Raw genomic sequence first — 24889 nt, forward strand, 5'->3', positions numbered from 1 at the left:
CTAGTAATTATGATTGATTTGAATGGAAAAAACTAAATAATGGAGTGGGTTTATCTAGTAGTCCGTTCGACTTTTGGTTTTTTATCTAGGTGGTCATCTTGGGTTATCGGCGTTGGACCGGTTAGGTAATACAAGCAATTGGAATATAAATTTATGGACGAGAAGTCCTTTTCATATTTGTGCAACATGAGATGCCTTTGTGACCTATGAGAAATTTTTATGAGATTAGATTGATCATCTCTGAAATTGATATGTAAATTGATGGTCAAAGATGTTGATTAGGGAGGTAAATATTTATCTTTGATGGAAGGAACAATTTTAAATTTTGTGTCACAATCTATCCGATTTCAAAGTCACGAGAGATTCTTAATATCTCACATTGAAAATCCTCCTTTCGTATGAATACGTAATACATGACATATCATATATATATACATATATAGTTTAAGATCATTTGGATCCTTCTAAACTCAATGTAAGGCCATATATTTGATGTGTTCCTTCACTTGTAAATACTCCTTAAAAATCATATATTTTTTACTTATTAATCTTTTAAACCCTTTTAATCTCTCTTAACTTTACTTGTCTAAGTATCACGGACGAAGAAGATAAATTATCTAAGTACCAGTGTACCACACAAATAAATACTGCTAAAATTAAATAAAAAGGTAGGATGAGACATGTTTTATTCTCTCTAATCAAATCATGGATGAACTTGATAACTAGACAATCAAAAAAAATATTTTTTTTCATTTTGATGAATTATAGTTTCTTAATTTTTTTAACCATATAGATGAATAGATCGTGTAAAGTAATTAGAATGACGGATTCCACCGCAGAAGAGAACTAGACAACCATTGGAACTTGGGCTCAATGGAATTTGATCAACCCTATCGAGATAGGCCTTTTCTCCATTATTTATCTGATCTAATTTATTCCTTTTCAGTAAAGACTAAAAAGTGACTACTGTAGCTTTCGATTTCTGAAAGCTTATTTAATTTATTTCTTTTCAGATCACTCGGAGCTTGGAGAGGGCGAGGGAGAGGGAGAGAGAGGAGAGAGCGCGAGAGATGGGGCGATGCAGAGGCTCGGCCCTAGGGCTTCTGTTGGTGGGGTGGGGGTTGGTCGCGGGGCTTTGGGCGCCTCCGGTGTTGGGGCGATTCGTGGTGGAGAAGAACAGCTTGATGGTGATGTCGCCGCCCGAACTCAAGGGGAAGCGCGACAGCGCCATCGGGAACTTCGGCATTCCGCAGTACGGCGGGAGCTTGGCTGGCGCAGTGGTGTTTCCCAAGGAGAACGCCGCTGCCTGTCACGAGTTCTCGCGCTCCGATCTCTTCAAGTCCAAGGCCGGGGCGCTTCCCAACTTTATTCTAATTGATCGCGGAGGTAACTTGAATCAGTCCACTTTTCCGACCGCACTTTTTTTCATAGATTTCTGGAAATCGCGTGTTTTTTCCCTCTGTAATAAAGACGAATCCGTAGCTGTTTCTCGGGTCAAGGAACTCTAATGAGGAATGCAGTGTTTGACGCTGGGACATTCTGTATACCAGTGTGGGTAACTGTAATAAGTCCACTTCGCCGACGCACTTTCTCATAGCCCTTTAATAACTATGGGAAGAGTTTTTTCAAAATTTCAGTCCAGGATAGGTTTATGACTCTGGTTACCATAGAAATATTATTTTTCTTAATTATCTAACTTTTTGAAAATGATGTGTAGATAAAAAAGGACACAAGAACATCGATCTCATAATTCTACTTGGATATGTACATATTGGCATCAAAACTGTTCCATTCCAGCAAAGACCCAAAATCTGACATAGTTTGAAATTTCAAACCTTACTAAAAATATTCTAATACTTGTCTGTTATATAAGCTCTCTCTATCATAAATTTTAGTGTCTTTTTATTTGAAGAATGTAAAGAGATTCAAAAGGAAAAATAGTAACATTTTCAATTCTGAAAATCAATATCTTGCTTACTTTGAGATGTATTATTCCAATTTTGCAATTTCATCCCAGAAGGATAATTTTTGTAATTATGTTATGGATGTACTATGAACAAGAAAATTGGGGGAATGAAAATCTTCTTGTGGATCAATTGATTAATTTATAGTTGGTATAGTCAAGGACTTAGAATTAGATGGCTAGAAATAGCATTGTATCTGTTTGAAGAATTTGAAAGTTTCATATGGCAAAAATAATTGAATTAGTTACATCTTGTCAATAAATGTGTGTGAGGGTGGGTGGTGCTTAGCTAAACTGTATGCATGGTTGATGTGGGCATACTTACTATGCATTCATTGGGATGATGAAACATGCCCTTGGTAGTTAATAACAATTGGGGGCAAAATATAGCAACATGTGTTTTGGTGGCGCTAGTCATTAGCCAATAAGAAAACATAGTTGGAATCATTGACTGACCCTGATCTCTGATTGGTTAAGTTGGATTGGAATCAGCCCAATCCAATCTGAGTTAGTTTGAGATCTTGGTTAGATGAGTACAAATAGAGAAAATACGGAGAATAAAATCCAAAATCTGTTCAATTGGCAAAAGCTTGTAGCTGTTCAAATGGGATTCAAATTATGGATGAAATTAATAGGTCGCTCCATGTGGAAGGCCGTGTGTCCCTACTTCCAATAGACGAAATCTCATTGTGAGGCCTATAGGAGGGGCTAGATACAATATCTATGCCAAGAGTCTCACTCTTGAATTGCCATAGTAATCATACATAAGGAAGTTTTTAGGCAATTGTTAAGAGAAAAACAATCTCCCTTCTCTAATTGAGGTAAAATTTCTTTAATTTCACCCATCCCCACTTTTATCACTGTAAACAGCTACTATCGATCTAGTTCGAGTCACATCCTCAAAAGTCCATACGCACCACATTCAAGCTAATCCTCAAGGGCCTTCTCGGTTCACCTTCACCAAATTATTCCCTTTCAATTGACCTGGCTAAGCATCCACTAATTTTATCTTATTTATCGTTGCTAATTAAGTCTTTTTTGGTCTCCCTCTTCCTCAATTAATGTGTATTTGTCATGGTCTCATATTGCCTAACTGAATTATTTATTGGTAACGATATTTATTGGTACCCTATTATATTTTCCATTTCTTACTCTACATGCCCATTTAGATCTCTTTCTATTAAAATCATTTCGTTTGTGGGAATTTTTTATACTACATCTAAGTCTTCCCATAACCTATATTTGATGTCTTCATCTAATTCTACTTGAGGTGTATATATGCTAATTACATTAATAATTTTTTTAACCACTATTTTGAGAAATATAATCTTATCTCCCTTCCTAACTACTCCTACTTCTTCGTCCCTTAATGAACTATCTACGACAATACCTATTCCATTTCTCATTTTATTTTTTCTGCATACTATAACTTAAAACCGGAGGTCTTTATCATTTTACCTCTTGTAAATATAAAATATTAATTCTTCTTCTAATCATTATATCTACTACCTCCATACTCCAATCTAAGACAATCGATATTCCTATTCTTATCCAACCTAGAGTATGAGAACTCTTGTATATATAACACTACAATTAGGTTCTCATGGAGAGATAGTAGTCCTTGCTAAGATATTGCAGTCGTACCCTGCAACGTGTTCCTTTCGAAGAACAACTTGACATTAGTACAATAGTTTAATGGATCCATAACATTTGCCTACGCTAACCGACAACCTAATGCAACCCTCTTCTTTTATCCAGACTTGGGACTGGCCATGATGGAATTATTTGCCATGGACGGAGTTTCCTTTCAAATTTTCCAAAATTGAGCTTTGAGCTTGTGATGGGGACAAGCACACATCTATCTTTGTCCTGTTCTAACTATAACAGTGGCCTCATCAACAGGAGGTTTTTTGTTTCATTTTTTTTCTTCAATTTTTATTGCAGTTTTCTTCTTTCATTTAGTGTAGTGTTCCATGGGTTCCATTGATGTCAATGGAAACAGTTCTATTTAACATATCTTCACACAATGAATACATCTAATCCTTGGGATTACAATCTAATTTTAGCAAATTATTATACTTTACAATAGAATACTGCTAGATTCATTTTATTTTTATAATCTTTTGATTGTTAATCTTTTTGTTTCTCTCATTATTACCTTGTCTAAGAAAACACTTTCTTGACAAAGCTATTGCATAATTGAATTGTGGTAGAGATGTATTGCATTCTGCATGTTGTTATGAGATTCTCAATAATTTTTCTTATGTATGTCATTATGACTGTTCTGATTTCAACAGAACAAGTGCTTTCATCTTTGGATACTAGAACAAAAATGACCACTGTATTGTCTTCCCAAGATTAAATAAAAATTATGCTACATTTATTCACCATCATATGCTTATCCTAATATCCTTTTACAGCTTGCCTTTTTGCCAAAAAGGTTTGGCATGCGCAAAATGCTGGTGCATCTGCTGTGCTTGTCGTTGATGACAAAGATGAACCTTTGATTACCATGGATTTGCCTCGCGAGGATGATGAAGCTGCTAAATATATTCAGAACATTACAATCCCCTCTGCTCTTATTGATAAAAAATTTGGCGAACAGTTAAAGAAGGCTGTCCGAAATGGTGAAATGGTCAATGTGAACCTTGATTGGAGAGAGGCTGTTCCCCATCCAGATGATCGTGTGGAATATGAATTATGGACTAATAGCAATGATGAGTGTGGTGCTAAATGTGACATGTTAATGGGATTCTTGAAGGAATTCAAGGGTTCAGCTCAGTTGCTTGAGAAAGGTGGTTATAGCCAATTTACACCTCATTACATTACCTGGTACTGTCCTCAGGCTTTTATTGCCAGCAAACAGTGCAAGTCACAGTGCATCAACAATGGGAGGTATTGTGCACCTGATCCTGAGCAAGATTTTGGCATTGGTTATGATGGAAAGGATGTAGTCATTGAGAACTTGAGACAACTTTGTGTATTTAGAGTTGTAAATGAAAGTAAAAGGTCCTGGATTTGGTGGGATTATGTGACTGATTTTCATATAAGGTGCCCAATGAAAGAGAAGAAGTACAACAAGGAGTGTGCAGAAACTGTTATGAAGTCTCTGGGTAGGTTCACTTCCAGAGTTAAATTGGATAAAATAGGAGTTTTACATTTTTGATTATTGGAAAGCTTGCATGTTTTAAATGTCTGTTGATATCTTATTCTAGAACATGTGCTTTGGAGCTGATGTGATCTGATGCAATATATCTGGTCTCTCTTCTTAGTGTTACAATAATACTATATTTTTTTAGTTAGATCTTGTATGAATTTATTATGCCAATCTGGTATCCTTTTGAAAACGGGAGCTCATAATTAATATATTTTCTAGAATGTGAGTTTGCACATCATATATAAGGACCTACATGACATTCTTTTCTGAGCAGGGATAGATGTTAGGAAAGTTGAACAATGTATGGGAGATCCAAATGCTGATCGAGATAATCCCATGTTGAAGTTGGAGCAGGATTCTCAGGTCATCTTTAGTTTTACTCAGATTTTTTTAGTTCTGAATTCTTTGGGTGATGTTTTTATTTGACATTGATGCTTTAGTGCTGTGCCTGATGGTAACCTAATTTGATACTTGTTTTTTAAAGTACTGTATTCCTTTCTGTAGGTAGGAACAGGTTCTAGGGGGGATGTTACTATATTACCTACACTTATTGTTAACAACCGACAATATCGAGGTTAGTCTTGGGTAATTCAATTTTTAATCTTTGAGTCAATACAGTAATGAAACCCAAAATTTCCAGGAAAATTGGAGAAAAAGGCTGTATTGAAGGCAATCTGTGCTGGTTTTGAAGAAACTACTGAGCCAGCTGCTTGTTTGAGCGATGGTGAGGCTCAGTAAATTTGCACTAATTTTATAACTGTAGATGAAAAAAGAACTTTCTCTAATGCAATTGTTCTCGGCACAGATATAGAAACAAATGAATGTCTGAATGATAATGGTGGATGCTGGGAAGACAAAGCATCCAATATTACTGCCTGCAAGGTAATAATTTAACAACTTATCTTAATCTTTTTTTCTTTTATAATGGCTTGTATCTTTCAGGATACGTTCCGTGGCAGGGTCTGTGAGTGCCCTGTATTCAATGGTGTGCAATTCAAGGGTGATGGCTACAACAATTGTGAAGGTAATCTTTTATTCTCCCTTAAGAATTAAAACTTTATATGAATTTTAAACAATTCAAGTAAGATCCTTAACCAACTTAATGAAAATGAATTAGGCTAAAAGGTCTTCTAGGTCAAAATGTTTTTCTTTGTGTATTTCTTGCTTTATTTCCTGTTGATATTATTGTCATTTGTTGAATCAGTGTTTATTTGTGCTGTGTGTGTCTGCTTTGTGCCGGTGAAGAAAATTGATATCTTGTAGAAACAGATTTTTCATATACAACACCATTTGCTCATTATAACAAGTTATTTAATTGGTCTGTTCATAACTTTATGTTCTTCTATATTTAGAAGGATAGTAAACTTCCTCTCGTATATCAGTTGAAGCCCAACTCTTTTGAGGTATTTCAGTGGCTTTATTTGCCGTACTCACATTTCTGATTATTCATGGAAATCATACACACTATCCAACTACTTCATCCTGATAACTTAATTATGCTAACTCATTTTGAGTCAGTGACTTGAAATCTCTGGATGAAACTTTTCTTCTAGAGAAAATATAATAGAGAAAGCGTTGTGATGACAGGGGGTTCAATTCCAACTTGCTATACCTGAAGCTGACCTCCAACCAATGAATGGAATCTTGTGTTTCTGTTATGCATGAAATGTACTTGCTTCACCTGCAGGTCAAAACTAGAACAATATAAGCACGAACAGATATTTATTCACCTCATACCAACTAGGTTTGATCATATCTACTGGTACCAGCCTTTGCCTTAATTAGTGTCGAACCAAGGTGATCCAACAATGGGAGAGGGGTGGACAGAAAAAAGTTAGGGGGGACATCTATAACTTGAAACCAATAAGCCAAGTCGAAGTAAACAGAGCCAAACTGAAAAATTCAGTTTATTAGTTTATTGATTTAGTTTTAATTTGGATACTAGCTAATGTTTTCAATTTTTGTTTGGTTTCTGTTTGAACATGTACAAAGCGTTAAAACCTATCTGAACTATTAGGATTTTTTATATAAATATGTATATATAAACAAATTATTATATTAATTATGTGGTTTCTTTTTATTATTTGTTTTTAGCTTTTCTAATCAACACAAACCATTCATTCTAATATTTTTTATTATTAATTTCTATAGAATTGTTGTTTGGAAACTAGTTTTTAATTAGTTTTGGTTCTTTTGAATTAATGGTTTCAAACCAAACCAAATTGAAAATTTTGGTGTGGTTTCAAATCAACCAAACTGTTTTTCATTCAATTTCAGTTTGGACCATATGCCTATACTGATACAATGACCTAGGAATTCTTTTGGTGTGTATGTGCGCACACATACTCACATTCTAAAATTTTTTTGATATCTTACACTATACGAGATTTTATAATTTTTTGCAAAAGTCTTAGTGCCTTAGCAGGGAAAGCAATTTTCTATTAATTCTCCCACTGCATATCCTCATTGCTTGTCAGTCTGATACAAGTTCATTGCTTGTTACAATTATTCCCATTGTTTAAAAATCCAGGCAACATATTGAACCTAATGCACATCTACTGCTTTACTTTCTTTTCAGCAATTGGGCCTGGAAGGTGCAGAATAAACAACGGTGGCTGTTGGCATGGAACTCGTGATGGCAAGACATTTTCTGCATGTCAGGTTGGTGCAGTTCTATGACCTTTCATTATGACATAAACAAATTGACTTGTCGAGGTATAGTCTGCTTTTAAAGTGAAACCTTCATGATTTTGTTCTTCCCATTAGTTGTCCTGAAGGGCAAGGATTTCTTTATGCCTTAGAAGACTACTGCTTGGCAATGTGAGAATAATGCTTGGCTTATCCAGAGCTCCTATGGGGGTGAAAGTTTGTGTTATTTCAATGGTGCCATATGCCGAGGGCAATTTGTTTGCACGTTGTCTTGGACCTATGGGTTTACTTTTTTTTTTTTTATGATAGTTTGATTCAATTCTTGGCATCTAGAAAATTAGAAATCCACCTTTAAGAATAGAAATCTTTTTGATCCTTATATGGCCTGGAGGGTCCTCATTTTGTCACTTGCTAATGGACAGAAGTCTCCTAGATTAATACCACTGTTAGGCTACTAAACTATGGCTATTTGCTGATTGTAATTTTGTACCTTCTCGTGATTTTGATCTATTTGAAACTATCCATGCAGGAATCTGTTGATATTAAATGTCAATGCCCACCTGGATTTGATGGCGATGGTGTGAAAGCATGTGAAGGTAAGATCAATTATTTCTTCTATCTTGCAAGTCAGGTAGTATGAAAATAATTTTGAATGTTCTGAATAGTATATTGGTATGACAGAGCAATAGATAGTTCCTTTCTTATTTGATAAGTAGCAACTCTTCATTTCTCTAATCCTTGTCATTTTTCTCCCTTGATTAGACATCGACGAATGCAAGAGGCGTACAGCTTGTCAATGCCCTGAGTGCAGCTGCAAGGATACCTGGGGAAGTTTTGAATGCACCTGCAGTGGAGACCTTTTATACATAAGAGAGCATGATACTTGCATAAGTGAGGCTTAAAGTTAATTTGCCTATAGGAGAAGAGAGTCATCTCAAACTTATTTGCATTATATGTACTCCTTGATGTATTGTACAGGTAAGAGAGCCAGTGAAGCGAAGGGTACATGGGCTGCTGTTTGGGCACTTCTGATAGCATTGGCTGTTGTTGCTGTTGGAGCATATGCTATATACAAGTACAGATTAAGGGTAAGTAACAAGATCCATCTAATTGTATTATCCTTTCATGGGATGTTTTTACTCGCCAGCATTTTTTTTTGGAATCCTATGCTACTATAAACGATTTGTAGTAGGGTTGATCATGGTTCAGTTTATTGGTTTAGGAAAACGAAACTAAACCAATATATTTCACTTCGGAATTTTGCAAACTGAAACCATTTTGGTTTGGTTCCAAACCAAACTAAAATTTTTTGTTTGGTTCAATTTGCTGTTAATTAAAAAATAAATATAAATCAATCAAAAATAGTCAAAAACTAGTTTCCAAACAACAATTTTATTGAGATTTGTCATAAAAATTATTAGAATTTAAGGTTATGTTGATTAGGGAACATAGCAAGCATATAATAATAAGAAATTTTGTTAATTACCATACTAATTTGTTTTTATATATGATACATATTTAAAAATTTTAATGGTTTGTGCAAGTTCTAACTGAAACCAAACTATAATTTGATAACTTTGCATAGTATCCAAATTGAAACCAAACCAATAAACCAGTAGACCAAAATTTTCAGTTTGGATCAGTTTGATCCAGTTTGGTTTATTGATTTTGGGCCATAGATGCCACCCCTAGTTTGTAGTCTTATCTTGTCTAGGCTTTAGGTTGGTACCTGGTTAAGGAAATTTGACACAAGATAGATGATTTATAGTTTGTTAAATAGTTTCAAGTTTCTTACGGTCAAATAGAAAAGATTGGAATTGGTTCTCCGTTGAACCTCTATTATGAACTTTGAACTACTCATTTTCTTGTCTTTTCTGTCAGACTAACTTTTCTTGAGAATAGTTTATTTTTAATAAATGAGCTTAAACTATATCTAGAATCTAGGAGTGGAACAAGCCATACCCTTAGTATTTATCATTCTAATTCATCATTGGTATTTGAGAATGTAACCATAGCTTGGAGTGCACATTCCAATTTTATCAACCTTTTCATCAATGCTTCACATTGTAAGTAATTACCACTCAAAATCTCTGTAGTACATTACTCTAACTTGTTGGCAAAATCAGTGTAAATCTAATATTTATAAAATTGATTTATTGGTTAAAACGGTCTTGTTCCTATGGTTGTAAAGTTTGGATCACTTGGTTGAAAAGATAAGATTTGCTTTCTGTCTTGGTCAATTTTACTTGAAAGTTTGAGCTTCCCACGCTGATGGAAATGGCTTGGAAGATGACACTCTAAACTAACATTTATTTTCAAGTCGGAATATAATCAAATATAACCCCCTTAGAGAAGTAGACCAAATATAACCAAATGAACAGCGAAATTCAAGTAGGCACCGTGGGTTATTAATTAGAGGCTGACAGTTCATAACATTATTGATCCTGTGTTTCTGAGTATGTAGTTTTCTCTGGTATAAGTGCAACGACAAGCAGCAGCAATACAAGAAGCCATGATTACAGCTATTTATGATGAACATCTCAACTCTTCACTTCAATGTTATTAACTTATTCTGCTATACCTATCTCGGTCAGTGGCATTTACAGGAGGGTTAAGTATTCATTTTTCCCTAATGTTTAGCTCTTGGTGCACCACCAAATCATCTTTAAAGTGCAGTTACTGACTTACAAATTCCTGTTACTTGTATATACAATCTTATTGCTGAATTCGACCTAGCACTAAATTTTCACAAATGTGTAATTTTTATGTAGTCTCATATAGGAATTTTATAGTCCATCTAAATAGATCTTGGTTTTTGTAACTAATAAATCAAATAGAGACATGGACGACTATTTTGTGAGTAAATCGTTGTAAATCAATTTCTCGAGTGAATGAGAAATTAATGTTTGAGGTTATTCGAGTTACGAAGAGTTCGTCTGATTTAGTTGGACAAGGGCATGAGCTTTTGTGCAGAATCCTTTTACTAAAACGTAGAACACCTTTTCCGGCCAATAAAAGTAAAGCACAAAATATGGTACACCAAAACCAACTAATCAAAGCAATGTGCAATTCTGCAATCGAGGACAACTTGTGCTGCCTTTAATTAAATTATTCAATTAAAGGAAAATTTTAGAAAAGGACACACCCTTTAAGTTTGTGTCTTTTTACCCCTTGGAAGAAACCTTTAACCCTATAAATTAATCCCTTATCCTCTTGGTGTATCTACCACCCAAATTGGTGTCTCGATAGTCGAAGGGGTGTGTCGGGAATTAAAAAGGGCATAATCCGCATCACCATACCATTGCCGCACCAGATTGAGTCATTTACTTATCAATGAGTTGATTGACTAGACCCAACATGATGAATCAATCTCATTAATTGAGAGGAAATCCGGCACAACATGCAAAACAAGTAATTGTATTACCATTCCAAATACATAACCTTATAAAGCTATTTCACAACCATAAGTGCCACAAGAACTAATAGTTTGAGAAGAAAGACATCATAAAAGATATTATTTGATAACGGACTACAGCAAGTAATACTTAAGATTTTTTTTTTTTTGTTTTGGTTCAACCCAAACTAGTTTGGATTCAGTTTTTTTAAATGCCCACTGTATGACGACTGCATATATGTGACCAGATAGGCTGCCTAGTCCCACATAATAAAGCCATCCGCATGTTATATGCAATGCAGTCTCTTGATGCAAATCTCTATGTGGCTGCCTAGACCACTTTTTAAAACAATGGTTTTTACTGTAATTTTAATTTTCCCTTGTAGCATTTAGCTTTGAAATTGCTTTAGTTATTATTTTCAGGTGAAACCGCCTCCCTACTTGACTGCGAGTTGGATCCTTGCATGCCTCAGCATTATGATTATAATAGTTTTGGAAACAATAACTAGCTCATGGTTTCTGATGGCTATGTTTTAGGAATTTCAGTTGAAGTGTTTTTTCCCCTTTTCAATTCAGTTTCCTTATTTTTCATATTTGCAATTAAAGATCTAGGGAGTGCGTTTCTGTCTTTATACTAATTATTCTAAAATGTCTTCCGTGTTTAACTAATTCCTAGTTGATGTTTTCCTTTGACTTCACTTTTTTGTCTTGTTTCAGTCGTACATGGACTCCGAGATCAGGGCTATCATGGCACAGTACATGCCTTTGGACAGCCAAGGGGAGGTTCCAAGTCATTCTCATGAAGATTCACATGAAAATCATGCCTGAAGTTTTTTTCCCTTTCCTTTAACATTTAATACCACTCATATTCAAGTTTTCCCCTATTCAACTTAGCCCCGATATGAAAAAGGATAAATTTCACGGTGGTGAAATAAGGGGTGCTCTAAAGAGTGAGATGAAGTCCGAGCCGACAATATGTTGCTAGCACAGGAGGGCCATGAAGATCTGTAAATAGCACTGGTTGTGTAATTATACATGTATTAGTTTCTTAGGTGGATTCAGTCACAGTTACCCCTACAGTTTGGATAAATCTGCTCCTGAAACCTAGCTAGGGCTGAGTATGAGAATTTGTGTGAATTGAGCGTCAATGGTTGAAGCAAAACCATATTCATTAAGACAGTCAACAACTACCTTGTGTGAGGCCAACACTCTGTATGGTATTCATGGTCTCGGCCATTTCCACGAACCTTTCCAGTTTATTATTTAATTTGTTGCATGGTAATGTCATAGACGCAACAGTAGTTTATTATCCAATTTGTTGGAACTTGCAGAGGAAATCAAAACATTAGTAGAACTGCGAGAAGGGGGTGACAGTAAACGTAAGAATTAGAGATGTGAACTATTTTAAAGTTTGAGCTTTTTGGTTTCTTGCATACCTCTTTCCTAGAAATTTATTAACGTAAGTTTAGATGTGGATTTTGTTTCATAATATCAACTGTTATTTCTTTTTGTTTCCAGCTTATTTGCAAAGTTTAGGTGTATACATGGCGTGCATGTGTTTATACATGTGTATACGCATGTATGTGCATCTCGATTTATTTGGACTTCTATTATTGCATTTGTAATATATGTTAAATTATCCTATACGGTGTATACTTGACATGCATATGACAGTGTATAATATTTTTTTTTTTAATTTAATTATCAAAATCATATATTAAAGGGTATGATTTTATCAAATTTTCTGTTTGACAATTAATTTTGTTAGGTCACATAAAAGCAATATAATTTCAATAACAATATGATGTTTGAATAATACTTCTAATCACTTCCCCTGCATTATCAACTAAGAAAATATTAAGTGTTAATTAAGATCAAGAAGATGGTTTCTAGCTTAAACCACTTGCAACTTCTTTTTGACATACATTAATCATGATTGAGATGATTTTTTTTCCGTGGGTCTGACCGTATGAGACTGTTAGAGTGGTGAATTTTATTTTATTTTATTTTATTTTTTGCTAAAGAAGAGATAATGGTTTTAATTTAAAATCAATACATCTTTCCTTTTGATATACATAAAAAATAAAATCACCATAAGCATCATTATGTGTCTCTCACTTAGAAAAGTCAATTGCATTTCCCTGAGGAGTCCAATGCTCAGCCTTGAGTCCTTATGATACCAATTTGAATTGATTAAGATACCGTTAAAGAATTAGAACATGTGCCTTTTGCAAAATCACATTTAATTATCAACCGTCAACTTTGACTCATCGTGACACTAATTATAATTAAGATTGGGTACCTAGTCAAAAAAAAACAAATTCAACTTTACCTCCCCGTAATGTATCATTAAGGTTCTTTGGGTCACCTAGTCGACAACTATTATTGACCTAGTTGAGTGAGTTTTGGAAGTATGTATCGGTTGAATTGTTTAAATTTCATAAAAACATTTACAAGTGTCTAAAATTTATAAAACTTCATGAACACATTTGTCATATCATAATACATCAAAGAAAAATAAAATTTTTTTATATAAAAATATAGTCTATTTTCATAACTTGACATAAAATTGAAAATCCTTGAAACCTCTGTGTTGCAACTCCGACTTTATATCATTCTAGAACTAAGATAAAATCTATTTTCTAAGTTTTCAAAAATGTTTTGAAATTTATTCAGTATGAAACTTTTCAACTATGATCGTTAGACTATGTGCACATGATATGCATACAAATCTTCCACATAGTTGATTTTATATTATTTCGAATATTAATACATTTTAGTGACTTAAGACCTGTTAAAATTAAATTCTGATACATAGTAGCATCTATAATTAAATCTATAAAATTAAATTTAGTTCTTGGAATCACTAAACCAGAAATCTTACTCAACCTAAACTGGTAGCTTGGAACAATACTAGAGGGAAATATAACAGGGAAACATTTTCTTAAAGGTCAACTACCACATTGACTATCAATTAGCTGAATTCCTTTTTTTTAAAAAAATTATCAAGCAATGTTAGACAACAAATTTTCCAACATTTTTTTACCATGCGATTAAATCGACAACTGTTGAACATGACGATGTCTCAAATGAACATGGATGTACTTTTCTTTGCATCATAATAAGAGAAAAAAGATGGCACTAGAGTACGTGTATACATACAGTTGGGTTAGCCTAAGAAAACATGTCCTATGTGCAGCAACACCATCCCTGCAAGAAAAAAAATGACAAGTCTGGTGAGATGGACACAAGAATATAGGAATCGAGGTTATTAAAAAGATAAACATACTGAATAGAATTTGCTTCAGTGCAAAACCACTGTCGTCGTCATGAACTCTCGTATGATTTCAAGTTAGAGACAGGTTTGAGTTAGTGATCAGTGAAGACACAATCTGTTCTAAATTTGCATATGGCTGGATTTTGGTAGTAGCTGCATTATATGACTGTGTAGGCTACATTGAGCAACCTGTTGCACAATGTGTTTACAAGAATTGCATTTTATATCTCAGACAGCAGATGGCTGGAACGATAGAGCACTTACATGCATAGCTGCGATGGCAGACAAGAGATCTTTCGATTGGTCGAGCAAGGAGCGTTCTTCGACAGTCACTTTAGCTATTTCAGAGATGATGGACTTTGCCCCTTCTACCTGTAGATGCCCAAGCTTCAATTACAAATAAGATATACCAGAAGTGCTGGATCTATTTGATATCTAGCAGTTATTTGCCACATTATAATTACAATTGTACCTATCACAAGGTTCTGAAACATGGTAAAATGAAACTTAAAACAATATAATATGACAAGCAAACCATTTTATTCAACAATAAACTGAAAGCAATGCTTCGATACTTGGGTTCGTTGCACCAATTCATACAATGAAATTATTTCAAAGAATTAGCCAACATAGTCATTTCAGCATTTATGTCAAGGATATGGCTCTTGAGAATTATGGTATGAAAAAAAAAACACTACTAAAAATTAAATGGAAACTATCCGTTCCACGAATCAGAAGATGCTGAGTTGGAAGTCTTTGAACACCATTTTCTATCAAAATAATGACTAGGGTCATGATGGTATACAAACCTACACGGAATAATCAGGTGTGATCAATTTTGGGGTGCATAATAAGATTGATTGAACAAGCACAAGGATAGAAATATCCAGCTATCTTACTCATTTTCCTATTTTGAGTTTGTGGTTTTCGTTATTCAACAAAGGTCAAGAAAAAGGACCATCAAATTTGAAGAGGGGATCCTATTCCTGACCTCAAATTCTTTGACTTTAAGTGGTAGGGTAGGTATGTGAATTTAAAAACTACAAAAACTATTCAAAACCATAAACTCAAAATTATTCGTAGGAGTATGTATCAAAAGTAATTTTGTTAAGTGTCCAAAGAACAGTAACAAAAAAAATCAATGAAAAACCATCCTCATATCTAGTATAGAGAGATAATAAGATTTCTATTATGATAGAAATACTCTTGTTACTCGGACTTGGGTACAAGGATTCAACATGCAGGTGTGGGTCCAATTTCTTACATAACTATTTCAAAAGCATATTTCCACATGATCAATAGTAGGTAAATGAAGAGTCCAAATATCAAAAGAATTACTAAAAGACTCTTGTTACATATATATAATTTTAGGAAATAAAGTAAATGTTTGCCTAATACGATTTAATCCAGAGGAACTTTGGTTGACTTTCCCCTAAATTTTATTTATTGTCAAATTTTTAATAATGAAAATTTTGCTTAAATTATTTAATTGTCCCTCATAGGGAATATTATGGCATATTAGAAAATAATCAATAGTTATTCTTATTTTCCAAAAAACATATTGTGAAAATAATATATTTATGAAGTGCAAAAAGATATTTAAGATTTGGTTTGGTATGTGACGAGTTAATACTTATCTTAGAAATCCCAAAGTGAGAAGATTCTTAGAAAAATGCATATTGCGTGCATATTGGATGGGGTTCATAATCTATGATTTTAGGAAAGTAAAACTAATGGTATATGATTGAAACCCTAAGACATTTAAGTGGCCAGAGTTCCACTAGGGTTTCTTAACATGATTCAGTTTCTTTACCAGACAATACCTAACTAGTTATTGAGTTGCATTGCTCATATGTTATGTTAATCATGATGATGGAGGAATGGAGAAAGTCAGATTTTTTAGTAATACCATATTGTGCACTTAGTACAGTGGAACGGGATGCAATCATAATAAGAAAAGGAATAAAACAGAATTAAAATAAAAAGGCAATAACCCATTCCATCATTTGTTTGATTGTGATAATAAAACAATATAACTAGCAGAATAATTCATTTCAGTTTGACACATTTGTTTGGCCAGCCTATTATCAATTGTTTGCTGATCTACCTCATTTCCATGGCACATTTGGTTTGGTCGGTCCACTCAACATGCTTGACTTAATCGGTCTGCTTAGCTCAGGCAACCAACTCAATAAAACTGATATGCCTAGTTAATGCAACCCGCTATGATCCCAACCCGCCTGCTTTGACCCTAGCAGCACCGGTCTATCCTACTCATCTGGCTTACAAGGTTTACTCACTTTATTAATTTTTAAAATGGTAACCTGATTAGTGTTATATTTAATGGGGAAAATGAAGCTCTCCGCTTCTTAAACTATGGAATTGGTAGAATGCAATAAGTCGTTCCTTCCTTTGAATGGGTCATTGCACCTCAAATTGACCATCCAAACATTAGAATGGAATCATAGAGATAATGAATCATTCCCTTTCCATTGCATTCCACACTACTAAAAGCTCCAATAAAGCGAGTTCAAAAGTGAACTTTGTTTCAAAATAACAGAAAGCAGTTTCTTTGTAACAAGAAAGACCTATGATGTATACCAGTATTACACATAGTATAGACAGTAAGCAGGAAAGTACTTTCCACCATAATTATAATAGCAAATTTATGTTAATACAATTTTATTTTTCCAGTTACTGTTTAAGCTTGCTACTATTTAAAAGGTAAAGCACTAAACTGGTGAAGAGGAGATGGTGAGATAAATCAAAATAAATAGCAGAGTGCTAGAAAATCTGGCAAATAGAGAGAAATTATAGGGTAGGAGACTAAAATATGGCAAGTTAGTAGATCCATCACCATTGACGACATAGAGCATACAGAGGATCCTATCGCTTGCATTACTTCTGCTGCTGAACCAACAGCATGTTTCAGATCCTGGATGTATGCCTGCATGCATAAAATAAATCTGCATGACTTGAAAGTTGGGTAGAGTACCATTCATTTGGCAGTATTGCTAATGCTGGAAACAAACCTTTGCACCATGAACTATAGGAAGACGGAGTGTTGTAGCTTTTACGGCTTCCACAACACCACGTAATGACTTTGAATGTTCACTATCAATCAGAGACCATTCATCCAGATAGGTTATCTGTGTCATCAAATTTCAAAATTCAATATATCTGATCTAGGTTATCCAAGCAAATCTTTAACCAAATCATTCTCACAGAAGCCATTTTTTAATGTGTCAGAGACATTGAAAACCATCCAAACACTGAGTCTACCACTCTTTCAGTCTATGTGACAATTACTTCAGAGAGCATTTCCATAAGACGAAAAGGCATCTGTTTTTGCAGTTTCAATCATAGAAATTGCAAATATAAAATTTGTACTAGATATAAGATAAGATGCAAAGATGTACAGCTCTTCAACACCAATGTCGTAAATCATTTTCATTTCATACATTTCCCTTGATAATGTGACAGATTAGGAAAATGATATTACAAATTGTTTTATTTTTTATTTGGAAGAAATATTTATACCATTTGAAGTAAATATCTCCTAGTTGAAAGAGAAATAATATCCCACAGTTGCATCAGCTTTTAACACCATTAACTTGTTAAGAATTCAAAATCATTCCTCCATGACTACAACTTTGATTTTCAGCAGTAATAAAAAAAGTCCTTTATGGTGTCAGTATAACTGGTTCATGTTGGTAAATGTATGTAATTTACATGAGTAAACAAGTTTGTCAAAAACCAAAATATTAAACAGGAAAATTCTGTAACATGAAATGCTACACTGCAAGCCTTTATATTGACAAAGGTATGGACACTACTATATGCTTAGTCCTCTGCTTTACACCGCACATACATGCATGTATCAACTATTCCATCATAAATAGGTAATTCAGGAAAAAAATGCTAAAATGATCAACTAAACTTCATCACAAGTTACACAAAAGTAAATGCTTAGATACTTTTTCTTCCGGCACATATTTACCAAGGTGAATGTTTGGTAAAATTTTACAGAGCACAATCAAATACCGTATCTAGGTGTGGACTATGATTATTTAAGGAAACAAATTGGTGGCAATAAGATGGTATACCTATTTATCTAGCTAATTTAAAATTTTACCAAGTAATGTAACAAATAAGAACCCGCGATTAAATTTCAAGAACAGAGAAACAAAGAAAAAAAGATACTTATTTAAGCAATTAATTATACTTTATCTATTAATCAGAAAAAATGATTGAAATGAATTGAAATTAAGGGAATTGAAAACAACTTACTTGCCCCTCAAGTACAGACGTGAGCTTCAAATTATCCATCAGAATCTGTAGCTTGGATCTCTTGAAAGAGACAGAATCACGCAAATTTGAGGTTGTAATACACGCATCATATATATTTTTCTACTCCAAATCAAAAAACAAGCATTAGCAGGACTGCACTTGAGCCCTAACAATGAAGCATAGAATAGTAAAACCATGCAGAAAAAAAGGAAACTAATATTATCGTCTACACTGAGAAAGCAAATATTATCCTCCTCAGTTGTCTAAATATTGGCTGCCTTTACTTGACAAAAATTTGTGAGCTGGTCAAAAGTCATTAGAGTTAAAACTAGATGGTCAACTTAATTAAATCATTACATCCCTGACAACTGAAGTCATACAAAAAATGTTATTCAAAATGAATACAATTTCTGATATATTTTTTTCAATTGAAATTTGTGTATGCTATTCTTATATCATTGGCACCTGCTGTGAATTTTATTATTTTTGGCATTGTTAGCACTATGAAGAGAAAGTAAATAGTTAAATCTAAAATGATATCTGGTTAACTTGATTAATGAAGGTTATTTGAAGGGACAATCTAGATTTTTTCCCCTATTTCTTTCTATCTTTTCCTTATATTTCTGGCAGATTATTGATGTAAAGAAATTTTATTGTATTCTATCTTAATCCTCTTATGTCTTGTGATGAATTGATGTTAACAGAAAGGACCAATGAAAGTAATATAGAAGCTGGTTGAACTCTAGTATCCCCTTAAAAAATATCAAGGAATATACAAGGATGGAAATCCATCAACTAGTAAGACATTTCTCCATAACCCTGATCTAACTGGCAAAAGCAATTCATTTTTTAGTAGAATATTGAAACTGAAGTAAGAACATGCCCTGGAATAACGGTGTTAGCTAGAATAGTCATTAAATTAGTTTTGTATTTACCTAGTCTGATCACCTAGGTTGTAGGTTAGTTGTTTTGGAGTCTATAAATACGTAGGTTTTACTTCTTGATCACAATAAGATACCTAAACTCTACCTTGGTTAAAATCTACCCCTCCCACCTTTCATCTTTATTCCACCATGCCTCTCACTAGGCAAGCCTCCCCCTTCAATTCATATGACACCTCTATCAAAATCATCCCTCCCATCTCTCACATGAATCCCATTTCCTTTCCTCATCATTCTCTTTCACCAAAGTTCACATGTGCCCTCTTTCTCCTCACACAAGGTTCCTTTCCACTCCCTCTACCCACCTATCCCTCTTAAATATAGCACAGCCCCTTCTCCTTCTCAGCTTTGAAGCCACTCCACCAACCCCTTTCACTTATACATAGCACCACTCCTCCCTCTCTTCTTTAAAGCTCCTATTTGCTTGCCAAAATACTCTTCCTAAGACTAAGGTCAACCTGAGACTAGACCAAGCCACCCCTTAGACCAAACCTCCTCTTTTCTGTTTCTTTATTCCCATTTCTATTTTATACCTTCCTTTTCCATTTTTTTTCTTTTCTCATGTAAAACTCAATCCTAATAACATTAGTACTGCCATGTTAATCACATTTGTTAAGATTATTGCTTATTGTTCCCATTGTGTTCTCACCCACCCATCGTGACATCCTCCTTTACCAACAGCCCTAAACGCAACAGTGTTATCAAAAGTTTTAAAGCCAACATTATACTTAACAGTTCTAATTATCTCCAATGTTAGGACATTTGATATTGTTGTTGGATCTTATAGAAAGGATAATCATCTCATGTCTTCACCTTCATATGAGAAATATGTGACCTTAGCAGAGAGAAGTTTAAATTTTACTTTTTTTTTACATGGCTTAATTAGTATGTAACCAGTAGTTTTGTAATTGATGCTTCTCTCTACTTCCAAATGAATAAAGAGTGTTATTTACCTGATATACTATCACATTTGATGTGTCTCCTCTGTATACAATGTATATGAAGATATTTTTAATTGAAAGCATGATGGTCATTCAATATATAAACACTCCACTTCAATATATAAATACTCCACTACTTGCTCTCTCTCACTTAGATGTTCTAATTTTAACAAGATGGTTTTCCTCATTGATGCTCTTTCACTTAGATTTTCTACTACTATATTAATTAAATAGTTGAATTAAAAATAATGTTTTACTCATTTTTACTTCAATGCATGTTGAGATGAATTCATATAAGTTTTACTCCTATAATATTATCCCATTATAATAATTAATTAGCAATTGGATTATAATTACCTGACAGAATATGGTGGTAGAACAACACTATTTAATTTGATATATAACCATAACAATGGTTACCGTATATAGAAAATACCTAGATAGTATTATATCATGGTGAATCAGAAAAATATCTAAAATAGATTAGGAAATAATTGAATACAAATATAGAAATAAAATAAAACAAATGGTCAGAGTGAGTCTCCTCATGTAGGAGATTAATAATAATCTATTTCCTAAAAGAGTTATAAGATTATTGAAAAGGAATAGAAGGATAAGTAGTTTGCAAGAGAGCTAACCATATGAATGATTGGAGAGTAAAAAAACTATCATAGTGGTACATTTTCGGGAAAATGTATGTCAGCACAGTTAGATTGATGGAATATAGCGTTTGTTGATGCATGTTTGCACCAACAGGGTTGGAACGAGACAAGTATGGAAGTTGAGATTTAAAATCTTGATATTGGTACTCTAAAGAATGTGTTAGGTTTCCAAGAGACTGATAATTTAAAGGCCTAATTCAATAGAAAGAGTATGTTGTATTTAGCTGTTCGACATATCCATAGACATATAAAAAGAGCAAATCTTGTATCAATACTATTTAGGAATACGCTGCTTTTCTCTTGACTTCCTTTTTCTCAATCCAGTTCCTCACCTCTTTCCTTCCTCTTCTCTAATCAACTTCTTCTTACTTTTTCCTAAACTCCTCTCCCAATTCTCCTTTCCTGTAAAGTTCTAAACAATATAGTACTTGAAAATTCAATTAAAAGATTAAGATTTTCAACTAGACAGCTAAAAAATAGCAAATATTTAGGATACCAAATAACAAAGTACGGAGGTAAGCTAGGAAGGGCCAATGACAACACATTACCTCTGCAATAACCTTCTTTGACAACAATGTTGCGGTGATTTTTGCATTAACAAACCTCCATTGGAAGTATCGGTTATCAAGCAGCCTCAACGTGTGAGCTTTTTCAATACGGTTCTCACCTTTCTTAGATCTCCTCACTTCGGCAGCAAAGCTGATGATTGAAGGCGCATTTGCCGGCTGATCACTTGGAGATACAGTCAAATTCGTCCCACTCCTTACGCGACTAGCCATGTCCCTGGACGGAGTAGCCATGTAGTTAGCAAGGGAAGGGGATCTAATGAGTCGACGGAATAGTGAAGGGTTGGTGACTGATAATTTCCTCATTAAACCCAGCTCGGATTGGAGTGTGGAACTAGAGCTAGGAGGAGGCAAGCAAAAGCCCGAGTTCGGCAACCTACGCTGCCTGCTACTCGTCTCCTGCAAAAACCTCGCCGGCACACTTATCCCTCGAGGTGTCACCTTCTCCACAGGGGGAATGCCAAGCCGCGGCGCCCCAGAATTTCCCTCAGACAACATGCTGTCATTATCAGATGACGCGGAGAGGTCGGCCCCGTCAACAGGTGACCTCCGGTTGCCATCGCCGAACACCATCGGCTCTCGCAATAACTGGACCGTGATTGGGCTCCGACTGGACGGGCAATCCAAGCTGCGCATCAACGGATTCAACGTTCGGGCCCTTGCGCCAGGCCTTCGAGGCTGTTTTACCAATGGCCTCGAGTTCTCCGAATGGTCTCCATCCCTCGCAGGCGTCACGGCGACTTCACCAGCAAGCCGACGCTCCGGACTGGGTTTGCGCAACAGGATGAAGGAAGTGGTCTTCGGGCGGTTGGGTTTGTAGAAGAAGGGTTCCCCCTGGAACGAGACCGAAAGGCTCCGAGTCTGCGAATATTGTACTCGGGCGGACGCCAAATTTTCGGCCTGGGAATCCGTCCGGGGCGTCAAAGGCTTAACGCGACTGACGATCTGGGATCGCTTCTCTACGGAGTGTCGATTCGATGCCAGCGGCACCGGGCACCTCTGCGCCACGGTAGGCGAGGGGAAGAGTGGCGAACTGGAGCAGGACCTGGAAGAAGAGGTGACGGTGGCAGTAGAGTAGCTGGCTGGCGTCGGGGAGAGGTACCGAGAGGAGACATCCTTGGACCGAGGCCTCTTGGGAGAGGCGTTGTCCTTCTCTACGGAGGGGGCTAGCGGCGACCGGTGTGGTTTAGAGGAATCGTCGTGATGAGGCGGAGGGTTCTCGGAGCTCGAGCGGTAGTTTCCGGTGGAAGTGGCGGAGGAGGAGGCCAGGAAGGCGGTCGCCATGGAGTGGATCTCGCCGGAGCTACCTCGATCGACTGCTTCCGCTGATGACGTAAGCAAACTCGCCAGCCCCGAGCGTCGCGCGGGTAAAGGAACAAGTGCGAGACTTCCACAATGAAACGGGAGATATAAATAATTTTAAAAAACAAAAAAAAATCGCTTCGCATCTATTTTGTTTTTGAAATTCCCTTTATAACACTATATAAATATTACCAAAATATATTTTATTATTTTTTAATTTTTATATTATTTGGATAAAAATCAGAAAAGTTCCGTTATTTTTATTGCTATAATCAAAGCCCTCGTCCTAACTTTTATTTTTAAATCATTCCTTTTTCACTTAATTAGTTAGTTAAATTTATTATAATAATATTAGAGCCGTTTTTTATTAAGTTACAATAATTTTGTGAGGTTCAAATTTTTTTTATTAATATTTGAATAATTTTGACTAGTATTAAAATAAGTTCAACTAGTGTTAAAACAATTTTAATTAATATTAAAATAGTTTAACAAAATTATTTTAATAATATTAAAATAATTTTAATTAATACTATACTAGGTTTAACTAAACTATTATAATTAGACCATTTTAAAGAAGAAAAGTATTTTGGGATGAAAAATTAAAGTAGGGCACTTTTTAATATTTTTTTAACATAAAAAGCTCCTTTTGATATTAATGAAAATATTTAAAGTTAAATGATAAATATAGAAATATTTTAACACTACATATAACCGTGAAAAAAAAATTAAAATTTTTAAAATATATATTCTGAAAACTAGTAAAAATCGAGAGGTAAAACAATACTCTAAATAAATAGTTAACAGTGGTAGGCCCCTCCCTACTTTTTTGTTATAAGGTGATAATTACTATTTCCTCCTATAAACTATCAAAATTTGAAAAATAATTTAGAGGGTCAAAATTTGAGCTATAATTATAAAAGAATAGAAAAGGGACTACTTTGTTGAATAAGGGAGTGTTGCTCCTAAAAAAATGATAAATCTCAATCAGTGACTCAATTCCTAGGGAAGGGAGCGTTGATCCTAGAGCAATAGTGTAGTGGCGGCTCCTCTCAGATTGGGTCTAAGTTTTGGTGAATTAATAGATGAATTTTTTTTAATAGATGATTGACCTAAGAGCGCTGGATTGATGAATTGTCCGCTACGAGTGCTTCTCAATTTACTCTGAAGACTAGTGAAAAACTTTTGTGAAACTAGATTCAAGATTAATCGTATAAAATGGATACCTGGCATAAGCTGGATTCTTGATGAAAAAAGAATATCGAAAGTGTTGACTCTCGGAACTTAATGCGACGGTCTCACATGCAATGAGAGTTCGATTTTCATACAAGGCATCTCATATGTCTATGTTTGTGATGTTCAAATCACTCATGATGTTAGGATGTCTGTCATGATCTATTTGTATTTTTCGATTTGCTTTCATTAAAATTATTCATAAATAATTTATAATCTTTACTAAAAATTTTTTAACGGATTGAAATATAATTGATGAATATAAATAAGTTTTCATCAAATTAAATATAAAATATATTCGCATCAATCTCATCGTCGTTTAAGTAGTTAGAATGTAAAAATTAGTGTCGAAATCAAAGTGGGGAGGTTGTCTTAATTGCTTGAGCTTGAATATTTGTGGGCAATTGGGTGGTGAGGCTCTCTTGTCATGGTTGTTATTCACTAAACTAAACTAACTACAAATAAACGACAAAATTCTTGAACGTTCAAAGGTCAATAATCAACTTAGATTTGATGG

The 24889-nt window shown here is 34.7% G+C and overlaps 2 protein-coding genes across 2 annotated transcripts; one reads left to right on the plus strand and one right to left on the minus strand.

The window, feature by feature from the left end:
- The first annotated feature begins 1070 nt into the window (after positions 1-1070).
- Positions 1071-12596, plus strand: LOC141844040 (vacuolar-sorting receptor 1-like). The gene is made up of 12 exons (XM_074732028.1): positions 1071-1386; positions 4384-5076; positions 5395-5483; positions 5625-5694; positions 5761-5844; positions 5926-6002; positions 6063-6144; positions 7699-7781; positions 8299-8365; positions 8532-8660; positions 8748-8857; positions 11881-12596. The coding sequence occupies exons 1-12, from the start codon at positions 1071-1073 to the stop codon at positions 11989-11991; spliced, it is 1911 nt and encodes a 636-aa protein (XP_074588129.1). The 3' UTR covers positions 11992-12596.
- A 1920-nt stretch (positions 12597-14516) lies between these two features.
- Positions 14517-23124, minus strand: LOC141843742 (QWRF motif-containing protein 2-like). Its single transcript, XM_074731772.1, has 6 exons — positions 21823-23124; positions 18731-18850; positions 17473-17589; positions 17298-17387; positions 14705-14812; positions 14517-14629 (listed from the first exon to the last, which is right to left on the minus strand). The coding sequence occupies exons 1-6, from the start codon at positions 23122-23124 to the stop codon at positions 14561-14563; spliced, it is 1806 nt and encodes a 601-aa protein (XP_074587873.1). The 3' UTR covers positions 14517-14560.
- Positions 23125-24889: the final 1765 nt, after the last annotated feature.

The sequence above is a fragment of the Curcuma longa genome, chromosome 13, assembly GCF_044706935.1.
Source record: "Curcuma longa cultivar G26 ecotype Majalengka, Jawa Barat chromosome 13, ITB_CL_G26_1.1, whole genome shotgun sequence".
Taxonomy (NCBI): domain Eukaryota; kingdom Viridiplantae; phylum Streptophyta; class Magnoliopsida; order Zingiberales; family Zingiberaceae; genus Curcuma; species Curcuma longa.